Below are 17,707 nucleotides of genomic sequence, written 5' to 3'. Positions count from 1 at the left end.
TATTAGACATTAGAATGGATACTTAATGATATCCACCCTAAATATGTCACCTTCCATCCCACTCAGATGGGTTTGGTGACAAATCTCTCCCTACACTTGGGGTGGAAAAAGATGTTTTGCCTTCATAGAATCATAGAATAGGCTGGGTTGGAAGGGAGCTCAGAGCTCATCAAGTCCAACCCTTGATCCACTCCCCCCGTGGTTCCCAGCCCATGGCACTGAGTGCCACATCCAGGCTCTTTGGAAAGAGCTCCAGACACGGAGAATCCACTACTTCCCTGGGCAGCCCATTCCAAGGGCTGATCACCCTCTCCAGAAAGAAATTCTTTCTCAGCTCCAACCTAAACCTCCCCTGGCACAACTTGAGACCCTTTGTGCCCTCTTGTCTTGCTGAGAGTTGCCTGGGAAAAGAGCCCAACCCCCCCCTGGCTCCAACCTCCTTTCAGGGAGTTGCAGAGAGTGATGAGGTCTCCCCTGAGCCTCCTCTTCTCCAGCCTCAACACCCCCAGCTCCCTCAGCCCTTCCTTCCTCCCAGGAATTCTGCTGGATCCCTTCCCAGCCTCCTTGCTCTTCTCTGCACCTGCTCCAGCACCTCAAGCTCCTTCCTGAGGGACTTCCTGAGCTGAGGGGCCCAGAACTGGACACAGGACTCAAGCTGTGGCCTCCCCAGGGCTGAGCACAGGGGCAGAATCCCTTCCCTGGACCTGCTGGCCACGCTCTTCCTCAGCCAGCCCAGGATGCCATTGGCCTTCTTGGCCACCTGGCCACACTGCTGCCTCCTCTTCAGCTTCCTGGCAAGCCAGACTCCCAGGTCCCTTGCTGCAACCACTCCCTGCCCAGCCTGCAGCTCCCCAGGGGCTTCTTGTGGCCAAAGTGCAGGACCCGGCCCTTGGAATCTTCAACCTCATCCCCTTGGGATCAGCCCAACTCTCCAGTCTCTCCAGGTCCCTCTGCAGAGCCCTCCTGCCTTCCAGCTGATCCACACTTCCCCCCAGCTTAGTGTCAGCTGGGAATTTCCTGAGGATGGACTCAATGCCCTCATCCAAGTCATCAATGAAGATATTGAACAGGAAAATTTGAATTATTTAATTATTTAATAATTAATAATTAATAATTATTTATTCTGAATTATGCACAAGTGTTGGGCTTCCCCTCCTTGATGGTTACTCCTCTGATGGCAAATCTCTGCCCTGATTAGAAGGATATTTCAACCTTAAGGAACTTTCTAAACATCAAAGATCCCCTAAGTCACCCCCTGTCTGGTTTCCTGGAAGGAGAAAATGGGATTGAGCATCCCCCAATTTTTTAAACTTGTTTTTCTATACTTTTAGGGTTGTTTATTAGGATTTTTCTTACCTTTTCCTGAGTCTGCATGACTTCAGTAAATCTGAGGGCTACGTATTTATGTGGAGGTGGAAAAGCAGCAGAGATTGGGTAAAAAACCCCTGGATTTTGCAGTGTGTTGTCACAGATTTCCCCTGAAGTGAAATCCAACCTCTGGCCATTCTGTTCTTTTTCTGGCAGCTCAGTTTCCAGAAATTCCTGACAGTGCAGAAGGAGTGAAATAATCTGAATTTTATTTGCTATTACCCAGCAAAACGGGACAACAAAGTGAAGGAGGAGTTCCTGAGGCTTTCAAATAACTTGTTAGGGTTTTTTTAGAGGAATATTATTAATATTTAATAAGAAGAATAATATTCTGCTTCTGGAATTGCACAGAATATTAATTGAGAGAGAAAAACTGATAGAAAGTGGTAAAAGTGTTGCTTGGTGATGGAGCAAGAATAAACCACTGCCTCAGATTTGTTTTGAAATGGAGAAAGGTCTGGGCTGAGCTTCAGGACCTCCTCAGACACTTGCTACTCTACTATCTAATATTCTAATATTAGAATTAATATTTCCTGTGCCAGAAAACCCCCATTTTCTGGGCATTTCTGCATTTCCACTTTCAATTGCCCACTGGGCCATTTCTCAGAGCTCTGCAATCTCCCCCTTTTTCCTTGCAGGGCTGGTGTGGGGCAGCATTTCTAGCACTGCACTGCCCTCTAATGCTGCCTTCCTGAGATGCTTCACCACCACAGCCCAGTTCAGAACCAGCACCAACCAGTAAACTCCCCCCAGGTACCCCTCAGAGCCCAGCAATTCATCCTCATGGGCTTTGCCTGGAAAAAAAAGGAGCAAAATAGGAGCAGGGCAGAATCAGGAGGTACCAGCTGAGAGTTGGATGTAAGGCCTGGAGTTCAACTTAGGATGGTTTGGGCTATCCTAAATCCAAATCCATCCATGGATTGGGATGATGCTCTTAACCCTGTGGTTTGGTTTCAGGTGGAGGGGTGGGATGGGTCTTTTGGGTCCCTTCTGTCTTGTGATCCTTCTGGCTCCCTTCTGACTTGGGATCCTTCTGGCTCCCTTCTGACTTTGGGATCCTTCTGACTTGGGATCCTCCTGGCTCCCTTCTGACTTTGGGATCCTCCTGGCTCCCTTCTGACTTTGGGATCCTTCTGGCTCCCTTCTGACTTTGGGATCCTTCTGGCTCCCTTCTGACTTTGGGATCCTTCTGGGTTCCTTCTGACTTTGGGGTCTTCCTGTGTCCCTTCTGACTTCGGGATTCTTGTGGCTCCCTTCTGACCTTGGGATCCTTCTGGCTCCCTTCTGACTTTGGGATCCTTCTGGCTCCTTTCTGACTTTGGGATCCTTCTGGGGTCTTTCTGGGTCCCTTCTGACTTTGGGATCCTTCTGAGTCTCTTCTGACTTTGGGATTCTTCTGGCTCCTTTCTGTCTTGGGATCCTTCTGTGTCCCTTCTGACTTTGGGATCCTTCTGGCTCCCTTCTGACTTTGGGATCCTTCTGGGTTCCTTCTGACTTTGGGATCCTTGTGGGTCCCTTCTGACTTGGGATCCTTTTGGTCCCTTCTGACTTTGGGATCCTTCTGGATCCCTTCTGACTTTGGGATCCTTCTGACTTGGGATCCTTGTGGATCCCTTCTGACTTCGGGGTATTTCTGTGTCCCTTCTGTCTTGGGATCCTTCTGGGTCCCTTCTGACTTTGGGATTCTTGTGGCTCCCTTCTGACTTTGGGATCCTTCTGGGGTTTTTCTGGGTCCCTTCTGACTTTGGGACCCTTCTGGCTCCCTTCTGACTTGGGATCCTTCTGGCTCCCTTCTGACTTGGGATCCTTCTGGCTCCCTTCTGACTTTGGGATCCTTCTGGCTCCCTTCTGACTTTGGGATCCTTCTGGCTCCCTTCTGACTTTGGGATCCTTCTGGCTCCCTTCTGACTTTGGGATCCTTCTGGCTCCCTTCTGACTTTGGGATCCTTGTGACTCCCTTCTGGCTCCCTTCTGACTTTGGGACCCTTCTGGCTTCCTTCTGACTTTGGGACCCTTCTGGCTCCCTTCTGACTTTGGGATACTCCTGGCTCCCTTCTGACTATGGGATCCTCCTGGCTCCCTTCCAGCTCCTATCCTGCCATTCTCTGCTTCTCACTTCTCCAGGATGTCTCTGTAAAAAAGGGAATTGTTGATATCCTTCTGCCCCAACCCCTCCCCACCCCATCCCGCCCTGAGGCCACGGTTGATGGGCACTGTCACCTTGCTGGCCAGCCTCTAATGCCATTTTCTCTTTCTTGCAGTGGAACACCCTGACAAGATGGCAAATGACCAAGGTATGGTGCTTTTAATGTCACCTTTGCTGTTGGGACCCTGGGTTTGGGGGGGTTTGGGGGGGTCCATGCTGAGAGGGCACTTTAAACCTATTTATCCCTCAGTATTTACTTGATTTGCAGTGAGGACACTGTACATTTCTGTCTTACCACTGACAGGAAGAGTTGGAAAACTCAAGCTGGGTCCTGGGAGGTTTATTTGGAATTAAACTCTCACTTCCCTCTGATTTAAAAGTTCAAAAGCCTGAGGGTGAGAAATGATAAATCATCTTTTCTTTGGAAACAGCAACTATTTAGCCAAGTTTAGTCAACTTTTCAAGGCATTATCATTAATGATTCCCTAATCTGAAGTCTGACAGCTCCCATCTCCTTTTGAATCCTCAGGAAAGCTGTTGCTGGGGTTTTAATTATTATTTTCTTTACTTTAAACCTATTTATCCCTCAGTATTTACTTGATTTGCAGTGAAGACACTGTACATTTCTGTGTCTTACCACTGACAGGAAGAGTTGGAAAACTCAAGCTGGGTCTTGGGAGGTTGATTTGGAATTAAACTCTCGCTTCCCTCTGATTTAGAAGTTCAAAAGCCTCAGGATCAGAAATGATAAATCATCTTTTCTTTGGCACCAGCAGCTGTTTAGCCAAGTTTAGGCAACTTTTCAAGGCATTATCATTAATGATTCCCTAATCTGAAGTCTGACAGCTCCCATTTCCTTTTGCATCCTTAGGAAAGCTGTTGCTAGAACTATATTTTACTTCTTTTCTTTACTTTAAACCTATTTATCCCTCAGTATTTACTTGATTTGCAGTGAGGCCACTGTACATCTCTGTGTCTTACCACTGACAGGAAGAGTTGGAAAACTCAAGCTGGGTCTTGGGAGGTTGATTTGGAATTAAACTCTCACTTCCCTCTGATTTAAATGTTCAAAAGCCTGAGGGTGAGAAATGATAAATCATCTTTTCTTTGGAAACAGCAGCTGTTTAGCCAAGTTTAGGCAACTTTTCATTAATGTTTCCCAAATCTGATCCATCACAGCTCCCACCTCCTTTTGAATCCTTAGGAAGGCTGTTGCCAGGATTATTTTTTATTTATTTTCTTTACTTTAAACCTATTTATTCCTCAGTATTTACTTGATTTGCAGTGAGGACACTGTTCATTTCTGTGTCTTACCACTGACAGGAAGAGTTGGAAAACCCAGGCTGGGTCTTGGGATGTGTATTTGGAATTAAACTCTCACTTCCCTCTGATTTAGAAGTTCAAAAGCCTGAGGGTGAGAAATGATAAATCATCTTTTCTTTGGCACCAGCAACTATTTAGCCAAGTTTAGGCAACTTTTCAAGGCATTATCATTAATGATTCCCTAATCTGAAGTCTGACTGCTCCCATTTCCTTTTGAATCCTCATTAAAGCTGTTGCTCGGGGGTTTTATTATTATTTTCTTTACTTTAAACCTATTTATCCCTCAGTATTTACTTGATTTGCAGTGAGGGCACTGTACATTTCTGTGTGTTCTTCCTACAGATAGTAAGAAAACCCAGGCTGGGTCTTGTGAGGTTGATTTGGAATTAAACTCTCACTTCCCTCTGATTTAAAGGTTCAAAGCCTGAAAATGAGGAATGATAAATCATCTTTTCTTTGGAAATAGCAACTATTTAGCCAAGTTTAGGCAACTTTTCAAGGCATTATCATTAATGATTCCCTAATCTGAAGTCTGACTGCTCCCATTTCCTTTTGAATCCTCATTAAAGCTGTTGCTCGGGGGTTTTATTATTATTTTATTTACTTTAAACCTATTTATTCCTCAGTATTTACTTGATTTGCAGTGAGGGCTCTGTACATTTCTGTGTCTTATCACTGACAGGAAGAGTTGGAAAACTCAAGCTGGGTCTTGGGAGGTTGATTTGGAATTACACTCTCACTTCCCTCTGATTTAGAAGTTCAAAGCCTGAGGGTGAGAAATGATAAATCATCTTTTCTTTGGCACCAGCAGCTGTTTAGCCAAGTTTAGGCAACTTTTCAAGGCATTATCATTAATGATTCCCAAATCTGATCCATCACAGCTCCCATTTCCTTTTGAATCCTCAGGAAAGCTGTTGCTGGGGTTTTTATTATTATTTTCTTTACTTTAAACCTATTTATCCCTCAGTATTTACTTGATTTGCAGTGAGGGCACTGTACATTTCTGTGTGTTCTTACTACAGACAGTAAGAAAACTCAGGCTGGGTCTTGGGAGGTTGATTTGGAATTAAACTCTCACTTCCCTCTGATTTAAAGGTTCAAAAGCCTGAGGGTGAGAAATGATAAATCATCTTTTCTTTGGCACCAGCAGCTGTTTAGCCAAGTTTAGTCAACTTTTCAAGGCTTTATCATTAATGATTCCCAAATCTGATCCATCACAGCTCCCATTTCCTTTTGCAACCTTAGGAAAGCTGTTGCCAGGATTATTTTTTATTTATTTTCTTTACTTTAAACCTATTTATTCCTCAGTATTTACTTGATTTGCAGTGAGGGCACTGTACATTTCTGTCTTACCACTGACAGGAAGAGTTGGAAAACCCAGGCTGGGTCTTGGGAGGTTGATTTGGAATTAAACTCTCACTTCCCTCTGATTTAAAGGTTCAAAGCCTGAGGGTGAGAAATGATAAATCATCTTTTCTTTGACACCAGCAACTATTTAGCCAAGTTTAGGCAACTTTTCAAGGCATTATCATTAATTATTCCCAAATCTGATCCATCACAGCTCCCATTTCCTTTTGCATCCTCAGGAAAGCTGTTGCTAGAATTATATTTTATTTATTTTCTTTACTTTAAACCTATTTATCCCTCAGTATTTACTTGATTTGCAGTGAGGGCACTGTACATTTCTGTGTCTTACCACTGACAGGAAGAGTTGGAAAACCCAGGCTGGGTCTTGGGAGGTTTATTTGGAATTAAACTCTCACTTCCCTCTGATTTTAAAGTTCAAAAGCCTGAGGGTGAGAAATGATAAATCATCTTTTCTTTGGCACCAGCAACTATTTAGCCAAGTTTAGTCAACTTTTCAAGGCATTATCATTAATGATTCCCAAATCTGATCCATCACAGCTCCCATTTCCTTTTGCATCCTCAGGAAAGTTGTTGCTGGGGTTTGTATTATTATTTTCTTTACTTTAAACCTATTTATCCCTCAGTATTTACTTGATTTGCAGTGAGGGCACTGTACATTTCTGTGTGTTCTTACTACAGACAGTAAGAAAACCCAGGCTGGGTCTTGGGATGTGTATTTGGAATTAAACTCTCACTTCCCTCTGATTTAAAGGTTCAAAGCCTGAGGATGACAAATGATAAATCATCTTTTCTTTGGCACCAGCAGCTGTTTAGCCAAGTTTAGTCAACTTTTCAAGGCATTATCATTAATGATTCCCAAATCTGATCCATCACAGCTCCCATTTCCTTTTGCAACCTTAGGAAAGCTTTTGCTAGGTTTATTTTTAATTTATTTTCTTTACTTTAAACCTATTTATCCCTCAGTATTTACTTGATTTGCAGTGAGGGCTCTGTACATTTCTGTGTCTTACCACTTACAGGAAGAGTTGGAAAACCCAGGCTGGATCTTGGGAGGTTGATTTGGAATTAAACTCTCACTTCCCTCTGATTTAAAAGTTCAAAGCCTGAGGGTGAGAAATGATAAATCATCTTTTCTTTGGAAACAGCAACTGTTTAGCCAAGTTTAGTCAACTTTTCAAGGCATTATCATTAATGATTCCCAAATCTGAGGTCTGACAGCTCCCATCTCTTTTGCATCCTTAGGAAAGCTGTTGCTGGGGTTTTTAATTATTATTTTATTTACTTTAAACCTATTTATCCCTCAGTATTTACTTGATTTGCAATGAGGGCACTGTACATCTCTGTGTCTTACCACTGACAGGAAGAGTTGGAAAACCCAGGCTGAGTCTTGGGAGGTTTATTTGGAATTAAACTCTCACTTCCCTCTGATTTATAAGTTCAAAAGCCTGAGGGTGAGAAATGATAAATCATCTTTTCTTTGACACCAGCAGCTGTTTAGCCAAGTTTAGTCAACTTTTCAAGGCATTATCATTAATGATTCCCAAATCTGATCCATCACAACTCCCATTTCCTTTTTCATCCTTAGGAAAGCTGTTGCTGGGGTTTTTATTATTATTTTCTTTACTTTAAACCTATTTATCCCTCAGGATTTACTTGATTTGCAGTGAGGGCACTGTACATTTCTGTGTCTTACCACTGATAGTAAGAGTTGGAAAACCCAGGCTGGGTCTTGGGATGTGTATTTGGAATTAAACTCTCACTTCCCTCTGATTTAAAAGTTCAGAAGCCTGAGGGTGAGAAATGATAAATCATCTTTTCTTTGGAGACAGCAACTGTTTAGCCAAGTTTAGGCAACTTTTCAAGGCATTATCATTAATGATTCCCAAATCTGATCCATCACAGCTCCCATTTCCTTTTGAATCCTCAGGAAAGCTGTTGCTGGGGTTTATATTATTATTTTCTTTACTTTAAACCTATTTATCCCTCAGTATTTACTTGATTTGCAGTGAGGGCACTGTACATTTCTGTGTCTTACCACTGACAGGAAGAGTTGGAAAACCCAGGCTGGGTCTTGGGAGGTTGATTTGGAATTAAACTCTCACTTCCCTCTGATTTAAAGGTTCAAAAGCCTGAGGGTGAGAAATGATAAATCATCTTTTCTTTGACACCAGCAACTATTTAGCCAAGTTTAGTCAACTTTTCAAGGCATTATCATTAATGATTCCCAAATCTGATCCATCACAGCTCCCATTTCCTTTTGGATCCTCAGGAAAGCTGTTGCTGGGGGTGTTAATTATTATTTTCTTTACTTTAAACCTATTTATCCCTCAGTATTTACTTGATTTGCAGTGAGGACACTGTACATTTCTGTCTTACCACTGACAGGAAGAGTTGGAAAACTCAAGCTGGGTCTTGGGAGGTTGATTTGGAATTAAACTCTCACTTCCCTCTGATTTAAAGGTTCAAAGCCTGAGGGTGAGAAATGATAAATCATCTTTTCTTTGGCACCAGCAGATGTTTAGCCAAGTTTAGTCAACTTTTCAAGGCATTATCATTAATGATTCCCAAATCTGATCCATCACAGCTCCCATTTCCTTTTGAATCCTTAGGAAAGCTGTTGCTCGGGGGTTTTATTATTATTTTCTTTACTTTAAACCTATTTATTCCTCAGTATTTACTTGGTTTGCAGTGAGGGCACTGTACATTTCTGTGTGTTCTTACTACAGACAGGAAGAAAACCCAGGCTGGGTCTTGGGATGTGTATTTGGAATTAAACTCTCACTTCCCTCTGATTTAAAAGTTCAAAAGCCTGAGGGTGAGAAATGATAAATCATCTTTTCTTTGGCACCAGCAGCTGTTTAGCCAAGTTTAGGCAACTTTTCAAGGCATTATCATTAATGATTCCCTAATCTGATCCAGCACAGCTCCCATTTCCTTTTGGATCCTCAGGAAAGCTGTTGCTAGAATTATATTTTATTTATTTTCTTTACTTTAAACCTATTTATCCCTCAGTATTTACTTGATTTGCAGTGAGGGCACTGTACATCTCTGTGTCTTACCACTGACAGGAAGAGTTGGAAAACCCAGGCTGGGTCTTGGGAGGTTGATTTGGAATTAAACTCTCACTTCCCTCTGATTTAAAGGTTCAAAGCCTGAGGGTGAGAAATGATAAATCATCTTTTCTTTGGCACCAGCAACTGTTTAGCCAAGTTTAGGCAACTTTTCAAGGCATTATCATTAATGATTCCCAAATCTGATCCATCACAGCTCCCATTTCCTTTTGCATCCTCAGGAAAGCTGTTGCTAGAATTATATTTTATTTATTTTCTTTACTTTAAACCTATTTATCCCTCAGTATTTACTTGATTTGCAGTGAGGGCAATGTACATTTCTGTGTCTTACCACTGACAGGAAGAGTTGGAAAACCCAGGCTGGGTCTTGGGATGTGTATTTGGAATTAAACTCTCACTTCCCTCTGATTTAAAAGTTCAAAGCCTGAGGGTGAGAAATGATAAATCATCTTTTCTTTGGCACCAGCAGCTGTTTAGCCAAGTTTAGGCAACTTTTCAAGGCATTATCATTAATGATTCCCAAATCTAATCCATCACAGCTCCCACCTCCTTTTGAATCCTTAGGAAGGCTGTTGCCAGGATTATTTTTTATTTATTTTCTTTACTTTAAACCTATTTATCCCTCAGTATTTACTTGATTTGCAGTGAGGGCACTGTACATTTCTGTTTCTTACCACTGACAGTAAGAGTTGGAAAACTCAAGCTGGGTCTTGGGAGGTTGATTTGGAATTAAACTCTCACTTCCCTCTGATTTAAAAGTTCAAAAGCCTGAGGGTGAGAAATGATAAATCATCTTTTCTTTGGAAACAGCAACTGTTTAGCCAAGTTTAGTCAACTTTTCAAGGTATTCTCATTACTGTTTCCCAAATCAGATCCATCACAGCTCCCATTTCCTTTTGCATCCTCAGGAAAGCTGTTGCTGGGGGTTTTAATAATTATTTTCTTTACTTTAAACCTATTTATCCCTCAGTATTTACTTGATTTGCAGTGAGGGCACTGTACATTTCTGTGTGTTCTTACTACAGACAGTAAGAAAACCCAGGCTGGGTCTTGGGATGTGTATTTGGAATTAAACTCTCACTTCCCTCTGATTTAGAAGTTCAAAGCCTGAGGGTGAGAAATGATAAATCATCTTTTCTTTGGAAACAGCAACTATTTAGCCAAGTTTAGTCAACTTTTCAAGGCATTATCATTAATGATTCCCAAATCTGATCCATCACAGCTCCCATTTCCTTTTGAATCCTCAGGAAAGCTGTTGCTGGGGGTTTTATTATTATTTTCTTTACTTTAAACCTATTTATCCCTCAGTATTTACTTGATTTGCAGTGAGGGCACTGTACATTTCTGTGTGTTCTTACCACTGACAGGAAGAGTTGGAAAACCGAGGCTGGGTCTTGGGAGGTTGATTTGGAATTAAACTCTCACTTCCCTCTGATTTAAAGGTTCAAAGCCTCAGGATCAGAAATGATAAATCATCTTTTCTTTGGCACCAGCAGCTGTTTAGCCAAGTTTAGGCAACTTTTCAAGGCATTATCATTAATGATTCCCAAATCTGATTCATCACAGCTCCCATTTCCTTTTGGATCCTCAGGAAAGCTGTTGCTAGGATTATTTTTTATTTATTTTATTTACTTTAAACCTATTTATCCCTCAGTATTTACTTGATTTGCAGTGAGGACACTGTACATCTCTGTGTCTTACCAGTGACAGGAAGAGTTGGAAAACCCAGGCTGGGTCTTGGGAGGTTTATTTGGAATTACACTCTCACTTCCCTCTGATTTAAAGGTTCAAAGCCTGAAAATGAGGAATGATAAATCATCTTTTCTTTGGAAACAGCAACTGTTTAGCCAAGTTTAGGCAACTTTTCAAGGCATTATCATTAATGATTCCCTAATCTGAAGTCTGACAGCTCCCATTTCCTTTTGAATCCTCATTAAAGTTGTTGCTCGGGGGTTTTATTATTATTTTATTTACTTTAAACCTATTTATTCCTCAGTATTTACTTGATTTGCAGTGAGGGCACTGTACATTTCTGTTTCTTACCACTGACAGGAAGAGTTGGAAAACCCAGGCTGGGTCTTGGGAGGTTGATTTGGAATTAAACTCTCACTTCCCTCTGATTTAAAAGTTCAAAGCCTGAGGGTGAGAAATGATAAATCATCTTTTCTTTGGAAACAGCAACAGTTTAGCCAAGTTTAGTCAACTTTTCAAGGCATTATCATTAATGATTCCCAAATCTGATCCATCACAGCTCCCATTTCCTTTTGAATCCTCAGGAAAGCTGTTGCTAGGGGTTTTAATTATTATTTTATTTATTTTAAACCTATTTATTCCTCAGTATTTACTTGATTTGCAGTGAGGACACTGTACATTTCTGTGTCTTACCACTGACAGGAAGAGTTGGAAAACTCAAGCTGGGTCTTGGGAGGTTGATTTGGAATTAAACTCTCACTTCCCTCTGATTTAAAAGTTCAAAGCCTGAGAATGAGGAATGATAAATCATCTTTTCTTTGGAAACAACAACTATTTAGCCAAGTTTAGTCAACTTTTCATTAATGTTTCCCAAATCTGATCCATCACAGCTCCCATTTCCTTTTGCATCCTCAGGAAAGCTGTTGCTAGGTTTATTTTTAATTTATTTTCTTTACTTTAAACCTATTTATCCCTCAGTATTTACTTGATTTGCAGTGAGGACACTGTACATTTCTGTGTCTTACCACTGACAGGAAGAGTTGGAAAACCCAGGCTGGGTCTTGGGAGGTTGATTTGGATTTAAACTCTCACTTCCCCCTAATTTAAAAGTTCAAAGCCTGAGGGTGAGAAATGATAAATCATCTTTTCTTTGGAAACAGCAACTGTTTAGCCAAGTTTAGTCAACTTTTCAAGGTATTCTCATTAATGATTCCCAAATCTGAAGTCTGACAGCTCCCATTTCCTTTTGCAACCTTAGGAAAGCTTTTGCTAGGTTTATTTTTAATTTATTTTCTTTACTTTAAACCTATTTATCCCTCAGTATTTACTTGATTTGCAGTGAGGGCACTGTACATTTCTGTGTCTTACCACTGACAGGAAGAGTTGGAAAACCCAGGCTGGGTCTTGGGATGTGTACTTGGATTTGAACTCTCCCTTCCCTCTGAATTAGAAGTTCAAAAGCCTGAGGGTGAGAAATGATAAATCATCTTTTCTTTGGTACCAGCAGCTGTTTAGCCAAGTTTAGGCAACTTTTCAAGGCATTACCATTAATGATTCCCTAATCTGATCCATCACAGCTCCCATTTCCTTTTGGATCCTCAGGAAAGCTGTTGCTGGGGGTTTTATTATTATTTTCTTTACTTTAAACCTATTTATCCCTCAGTATTTACTTGATTTGCAGTGAGGACACTGTACATTTCTGTGTCTTACCACTGACAGGAAGAGTTGGAAAACCCAGGCTGGGTCTTGGGAGGTTGATTTGGAATTAAACTCTCACTTCCCTCTGATTTAAAAGTTCAAAGCCTGAGGGTGAGGAATGATAAATCATCTTTTCTTTGACACCAGCAGCTGTTTAGCCAAGTTTAGTCAACTTTTCAAGGCATTATCATTAATGATTCCCAAATCTGAAGTCTGACAGCTCCCATCTCCTTTTGAATCCTTAGGAAAGCTGTTGCTGGGGTTTTAATTATTATTTTCTTTACTTTAAACCTATTTATCCCTCAGTATTTACTTGATTTGCAGTGAGGGCACTGTACATTTCTGTGTGTTCTTCCCACAGACAGTAAGAAAACCCAGGCTGGGTCTTGGGAGGTTTATTTGGAGTTGAACTCTCACTTCCCTCTGATTTAAAAGGCAAAGTGAGGTGTAAACCTCAACCCTTTGATTTCTCTTAACACTGCAGTGAATTGAGTTACCCTGCAATAATCCCAGGGAGAACAAGAAAGTGATGTTTAGAAAATCAAAGACAACTTCAGGACCTTTCCCAGGTTTCCCTGGAGCATCCCTGGAAGTTACCAGGAGCTTCTTTCTTCACCAGGGTTTTCCTTTGTGCTACAAGGGAGAGAAACCCCCAGGCAGGTTTAGAAATTCATCCTCTGGGATATTCCAGCATGTGGTTTCTTGAAAGAAGTAGAACTGCAGAAATTAGGAAACTAAAAGCTGCTTGTGCTCAGGATGATTTGATTTGATTTGTTTTTTTACCCCACAGAACACACAAACTGCAAATGTCAGCTTCCAATGTTTAAAAAGCATTTTTAAAGGGTAAAAGTGGGTTAAAAAGAAGCCTGGGAGTAAATTGTCAGACGTTGCTATCCCTGAGAAGAGAGGATGGAGGTAGGAGGTGTCTCACCCCCATGACTTCATTCCTGCCCAGTTTTGCTCCAGGGAATGAGAAATTCTGGTCCAGAGAATTCATGGAATGCAAACAACCCTCTCAGGATGCTGGAATTGGAAGGGTAAAAAGAGGAGCAGTGATGTCTGGAGCAGCAAATCACCCATTTCCCAAGTCCTTAAAGATCAAGTGGGTGCCATAAAGGTGTCAGCTTCTTCCCAGGTTTGGGTTTGACCAGAAACCCTGAGGTTTTAGGGGTGGGAAAGCTTGGAGATGCCAGGTCAGGTCCAAAAGGATGGGAAAAGGTGGCAAAAAAGGGAGGTGGAGAGGAAAATGTGGGGAGATCTTTGAAGGTCTTGATCTTTAGAGTTTCTTGGTCAGAGGAAATCAAATCAACTCCTTGGGACCAACTCCTCATCAAATCAACTCCTTGGGACCAACTCCTCATCAAATCAACTCCTTGGGACCAACTGCTGGAAGAAGTTGCTAACCCTGAGAAGAGAGGATGGAGGTAGGAGGTGTCTCACCCCCATGACTTCATTCCTGCCCAGTTTTGCTCCAGGGAATGAGAAATTCTGGTCCAGAGAATTCATGGAATGCAAACAACCTTCCCAGGATGTTGGATTTGGAAGGGTAAAAAGAGGAGCAGTGATGTCTGGAGCAGCAAATCACCCATTTCCCAAGTCCTTAAAGCTCAAGTGGGTGCCATAAAGGTGTCAGCTTCTTCCCAGCTTTTGGGTTGGACCAGAAACCCTGAGGTTTTAGAGGTGGGAAAGCTTGGAGATGCCAGGTCAGCTCCAAAAGGATGGAAAAGGTGGCAAAAAAGGGAGGTGGAGAGGAAAATGTGGGGAGATCTTTGAAGGTCTTGATCTTTAGGGTTTCTTGGTCAGAGGAAACATTCTCCCCATCAAATCAACTCCTTGGGACCAACTCCCCATCAAATCAACTCCTTGGGACCAACTCCTCATCAAATCAACTCCTTGGGACCAACTGCTGGAAGAAGAGAGGATGGAGGTAGGAGGTGTCTCACCCCCATGACTTCATTCCTGCCCAGTTTTGCTCCAGGGAATGAGAAATTCTGGTCCAGAGAATTCATGGAATGCAAACCACCCTCTCAGGATGCTGGATTTGGAAGGGTAAAAAGAGGAGCAGTGATGTCTGGAACAGCAAATCACCCATTTCCCAAGTCCTTAAAGCTCAAGTGGGTGCCAGAAAGGTGTCAGCTTCTTCACAGGTTTGGGTTTTCACCAGAAACCCTGAGGTTTTAGGGGTGGGAAAGCTTGGAGATGCCAGGTCAGGTCCAAAAGGATGGGAAAAGGTGGCAAAAAAGGGAGGTGGAGAGGAAAATGTTGGGAGATCTTTGAAGGTCTTGATCTTTAGGGTTTCTTGGTCAGAGGAAATCAAATCAACTCCTTGGGACCAACTCCTCATCAAATCAACTCCTTGGGACCAACTCCTCATCAAATCAACTCCTTGGGACCAACTGCTGGAAGAAGATGCTACCCCTGAGAAGAGAGGATGGAGGTAGGAGTTGTCTCACCCCCATGACTTCATTCCTGCCCAGTTTTGCTCCAGGGAATGAGAAATTCTGGTCCAGAGAATTCATGGAATGCAAACAACCCTCTCAGGATGCTGGAATTGGAAGGGTAAAAAGAGGAGCAGTGATGTCTGGAGCAGCAAATCACCCATTTCCCAAGTCCTTAAAGCTCAAGTGGGTGCCATAAAGGTGTCAGCTTCTTCCCAGCTTTTGGGTTTGACCAGAAACCCTGAGGTTTTAGGGGTGGGAAAGCTTGGAGATGCCAGGTCAGCTCCAAAAGGATGGAAAAGGTGGCAAAAAAGGAGGTGGAGAGGAAAATGTGGGGAGATCTTTGAAGGTCTTGATCTTTAGGGTTTCTTGGTCAGAGGAAATCAAATCAACTCCTTGGGACCAACTCCTCATCAAATCAACTCCTTGGGACCAACTCTCATCAAATCAACTCCTTGGGACCAACTGCTGGAAGAAGTTGCTAACCCTGAGAAGAGAGGATGGAGGTAGGAGGTGTCTCACCCCCATGACTTCATTCCTGCCCAGTTTTGCTCCAGGGAATGAGAAATTCTGGTCCAGAGAATTCATGGAATGCAAACAACCTTCCCAGGATGCTGGAATTGGAAAGGTAAAAAGAGGAGCAGTGATGTCTGGAGCAGCAAATCACCCATTTCCCAAGTCCTTAAACCTCAAGTGGGTGCCATAAAGGTGTCACCTTCTTCCCACCTTTTGGGTTTGACCAGAAACCCTGAGGTTTTAGAGGTGGGAAAGCTTGGAGATGCCAGGTCAGCTCCAAAAGGATGGGAAAAGTGGCAAAAAAGGGAGGTGGAGAGGAAAATGTTGGGAGATCTTTGAAGGTCTTGATCTTTAGGGTTTCTTGGTCAGAGGAAATCAAATCAACTCCTTGGGACCAACTCCTCATCAAATCAACTCCTTGGGATCAACTCCCTATCAAATCAACTCCTTGGGACCAACTCCTCATCAAATCAACTCCTTGGGACCAACTCCCCATCAAATCAACTCCTTGGGACCAACTCCTCATCAAATCAACTCCTTGGGACCAACTCCTCATCAAATCAGGAAATCCCGAGGGATTTAGATCCTACCTGTTCTCTGATGCATGAAACCTCACAATGCATCAGAGATTTAATCCCCATCCCCCAAGTGCTTGGATTTCCATCCTTATCCACATATGGAATAATATTTGTGTGTTTTAACAGCAGGACAGAACTGAGTTCCCCTAAACTCCATCTTGGCTTGCCCTGACCAAGAGGCTGAAGCCCTCTTGGTGAGGAGTTCTTTGTGTCCCTGTCTCTCATCACAAGTTGGGATTTTGGGGTTACTCTCAGTCAAAATTCTGCTGCCTTGGGATGGTTTACAAAACTTTAGTGTAGTAGAAACAGTTTTAGGCCAAGAACCCTCAAGGATTGGATTCTGTACCCCAAACCCTGCTTGGAGCCATCCCAAAACATTGGCATCACCATTCTTGGGCCAGAAGTGAGCTGGGCAGCAGTTTATCTAAACACTTCTGCCATCCAAACCTTGTGTATAATGCCTTGAAAAGTGTCCTGAAATTAATCTAAACAGCCCCAAACTTCAGAGCCAGGGATACAAGTGAGTTTGTGAAGTCTTAAATCCACTGAATTTTTTTTTCCTGATGTTTTAGGCTCTCTCTCAGGTGTTTATCACTAAGGTGATTTAATCCCCATCCCCCAAGTGCTTGGATTTCCATCCTTATCCACATATGGAATAATATTTGTGTGTTTTAACAGCAGGACAGAACTGAATTCCCAGAAATTCCATCTTGGCTTGCCCTGACCAAGAGGCTGAAGCCCTCTTGGTGAGGAGTTCTTTGTGTCCCTGTCTCTTATCAGAAGTTGGGATCTTTGGGTAACTCTCAGTGAGTAAAACTGGAAAATTCTGCTGCCTTGGGATGGTTTAAAAAAATTAATGTATTAGAAACAGTTTTAGGCCAAGAACCCCCAAGGATTGGATTCTGTACCCCAAACCCTGCTTGGAGCCATCCCAAAACATTGGCATCACCATTCTTGGGCCAGAAGTGAGCTGGGCAGCAGTTTATCTAAACACTTCTGCCATCCAAACCTTGTGTATAATGCCTTGAAAAGTGTCCTGAAATTAATCTTAAATTAATCTAAACAGCCCCAAACTTCAGAGCCAGGGATACAAGTGAGTTTGTGAAGTCTTCAATCCACTGAATTTTTTTTTCCTGATGTTTTAGGCTCTCACTCAGGTGTTTATCACTAAGGTGATTTAATCCCCATCCCCCAAGCGCTGGGATTTCCATCCTTATCCAAATATAGAATAATATTTGTGTGTTTTAACAGCAGGACAGAGCTGAATTCCCCTAAATTCCATCTTGGCTTGCCCTGACCAAGAGGTTGAAGCCCTCTTGGTGAGGAGTTCTTTGTGTCCCTGTCTCTCATCAGAAGTTGGGATTTTTGGGTAACTCTCAGTGAGTAAAACTGGAAAATTCTGCTGCCTTGGGATGGTTTACAAAGCTTTAGTGCAGTAGAAACAGTTTTAGGCCAAGAAACCCCAAGGATTGGATTCTGTACCCCAAACCCTGCTTGGAGCCATCCCAA

General features: G+C 42.4%; 1 protein-coding gene across 1 annotated transcript in view; it reads left to right on the top strand.

Annotated features, from left to right (window-relative positions):
* Positions 1-17,707, top strand: part of DCC (DCC netrin 1 receptor) — a 459,073-nt gene that overhangs the window by 398,364 nt on the left and 43,002 nt on the right. Inside the window, exon 21 of the mRNA XM_030468363.1 lies at positions 3,630-3,662. Coding sequence (XP_030324223.1) covers positions 3,630-3,662 — 33 coding nt within the window. The remainder of the gene's footprint in view (positions 1-3,629; positions 3,663-17,707) is intronic.

Source organism: Calypte anna, chromosome W, assembly GCF_003957555.1.
Source record: "Calypte anna isolate BGI_N300 chromosome W, bCalAnn1_v1.p, whole genome shotgun sequence".
Classification (NCBI taxonomy): Eukaryota; Metazoa; Chordata; class Aves; order Apodiformes; family Trochilidae; genus Calypte; species Calypte anna.
This window is presented reverse-complemented; position numbering and strand designations above follow the sequence as displayed.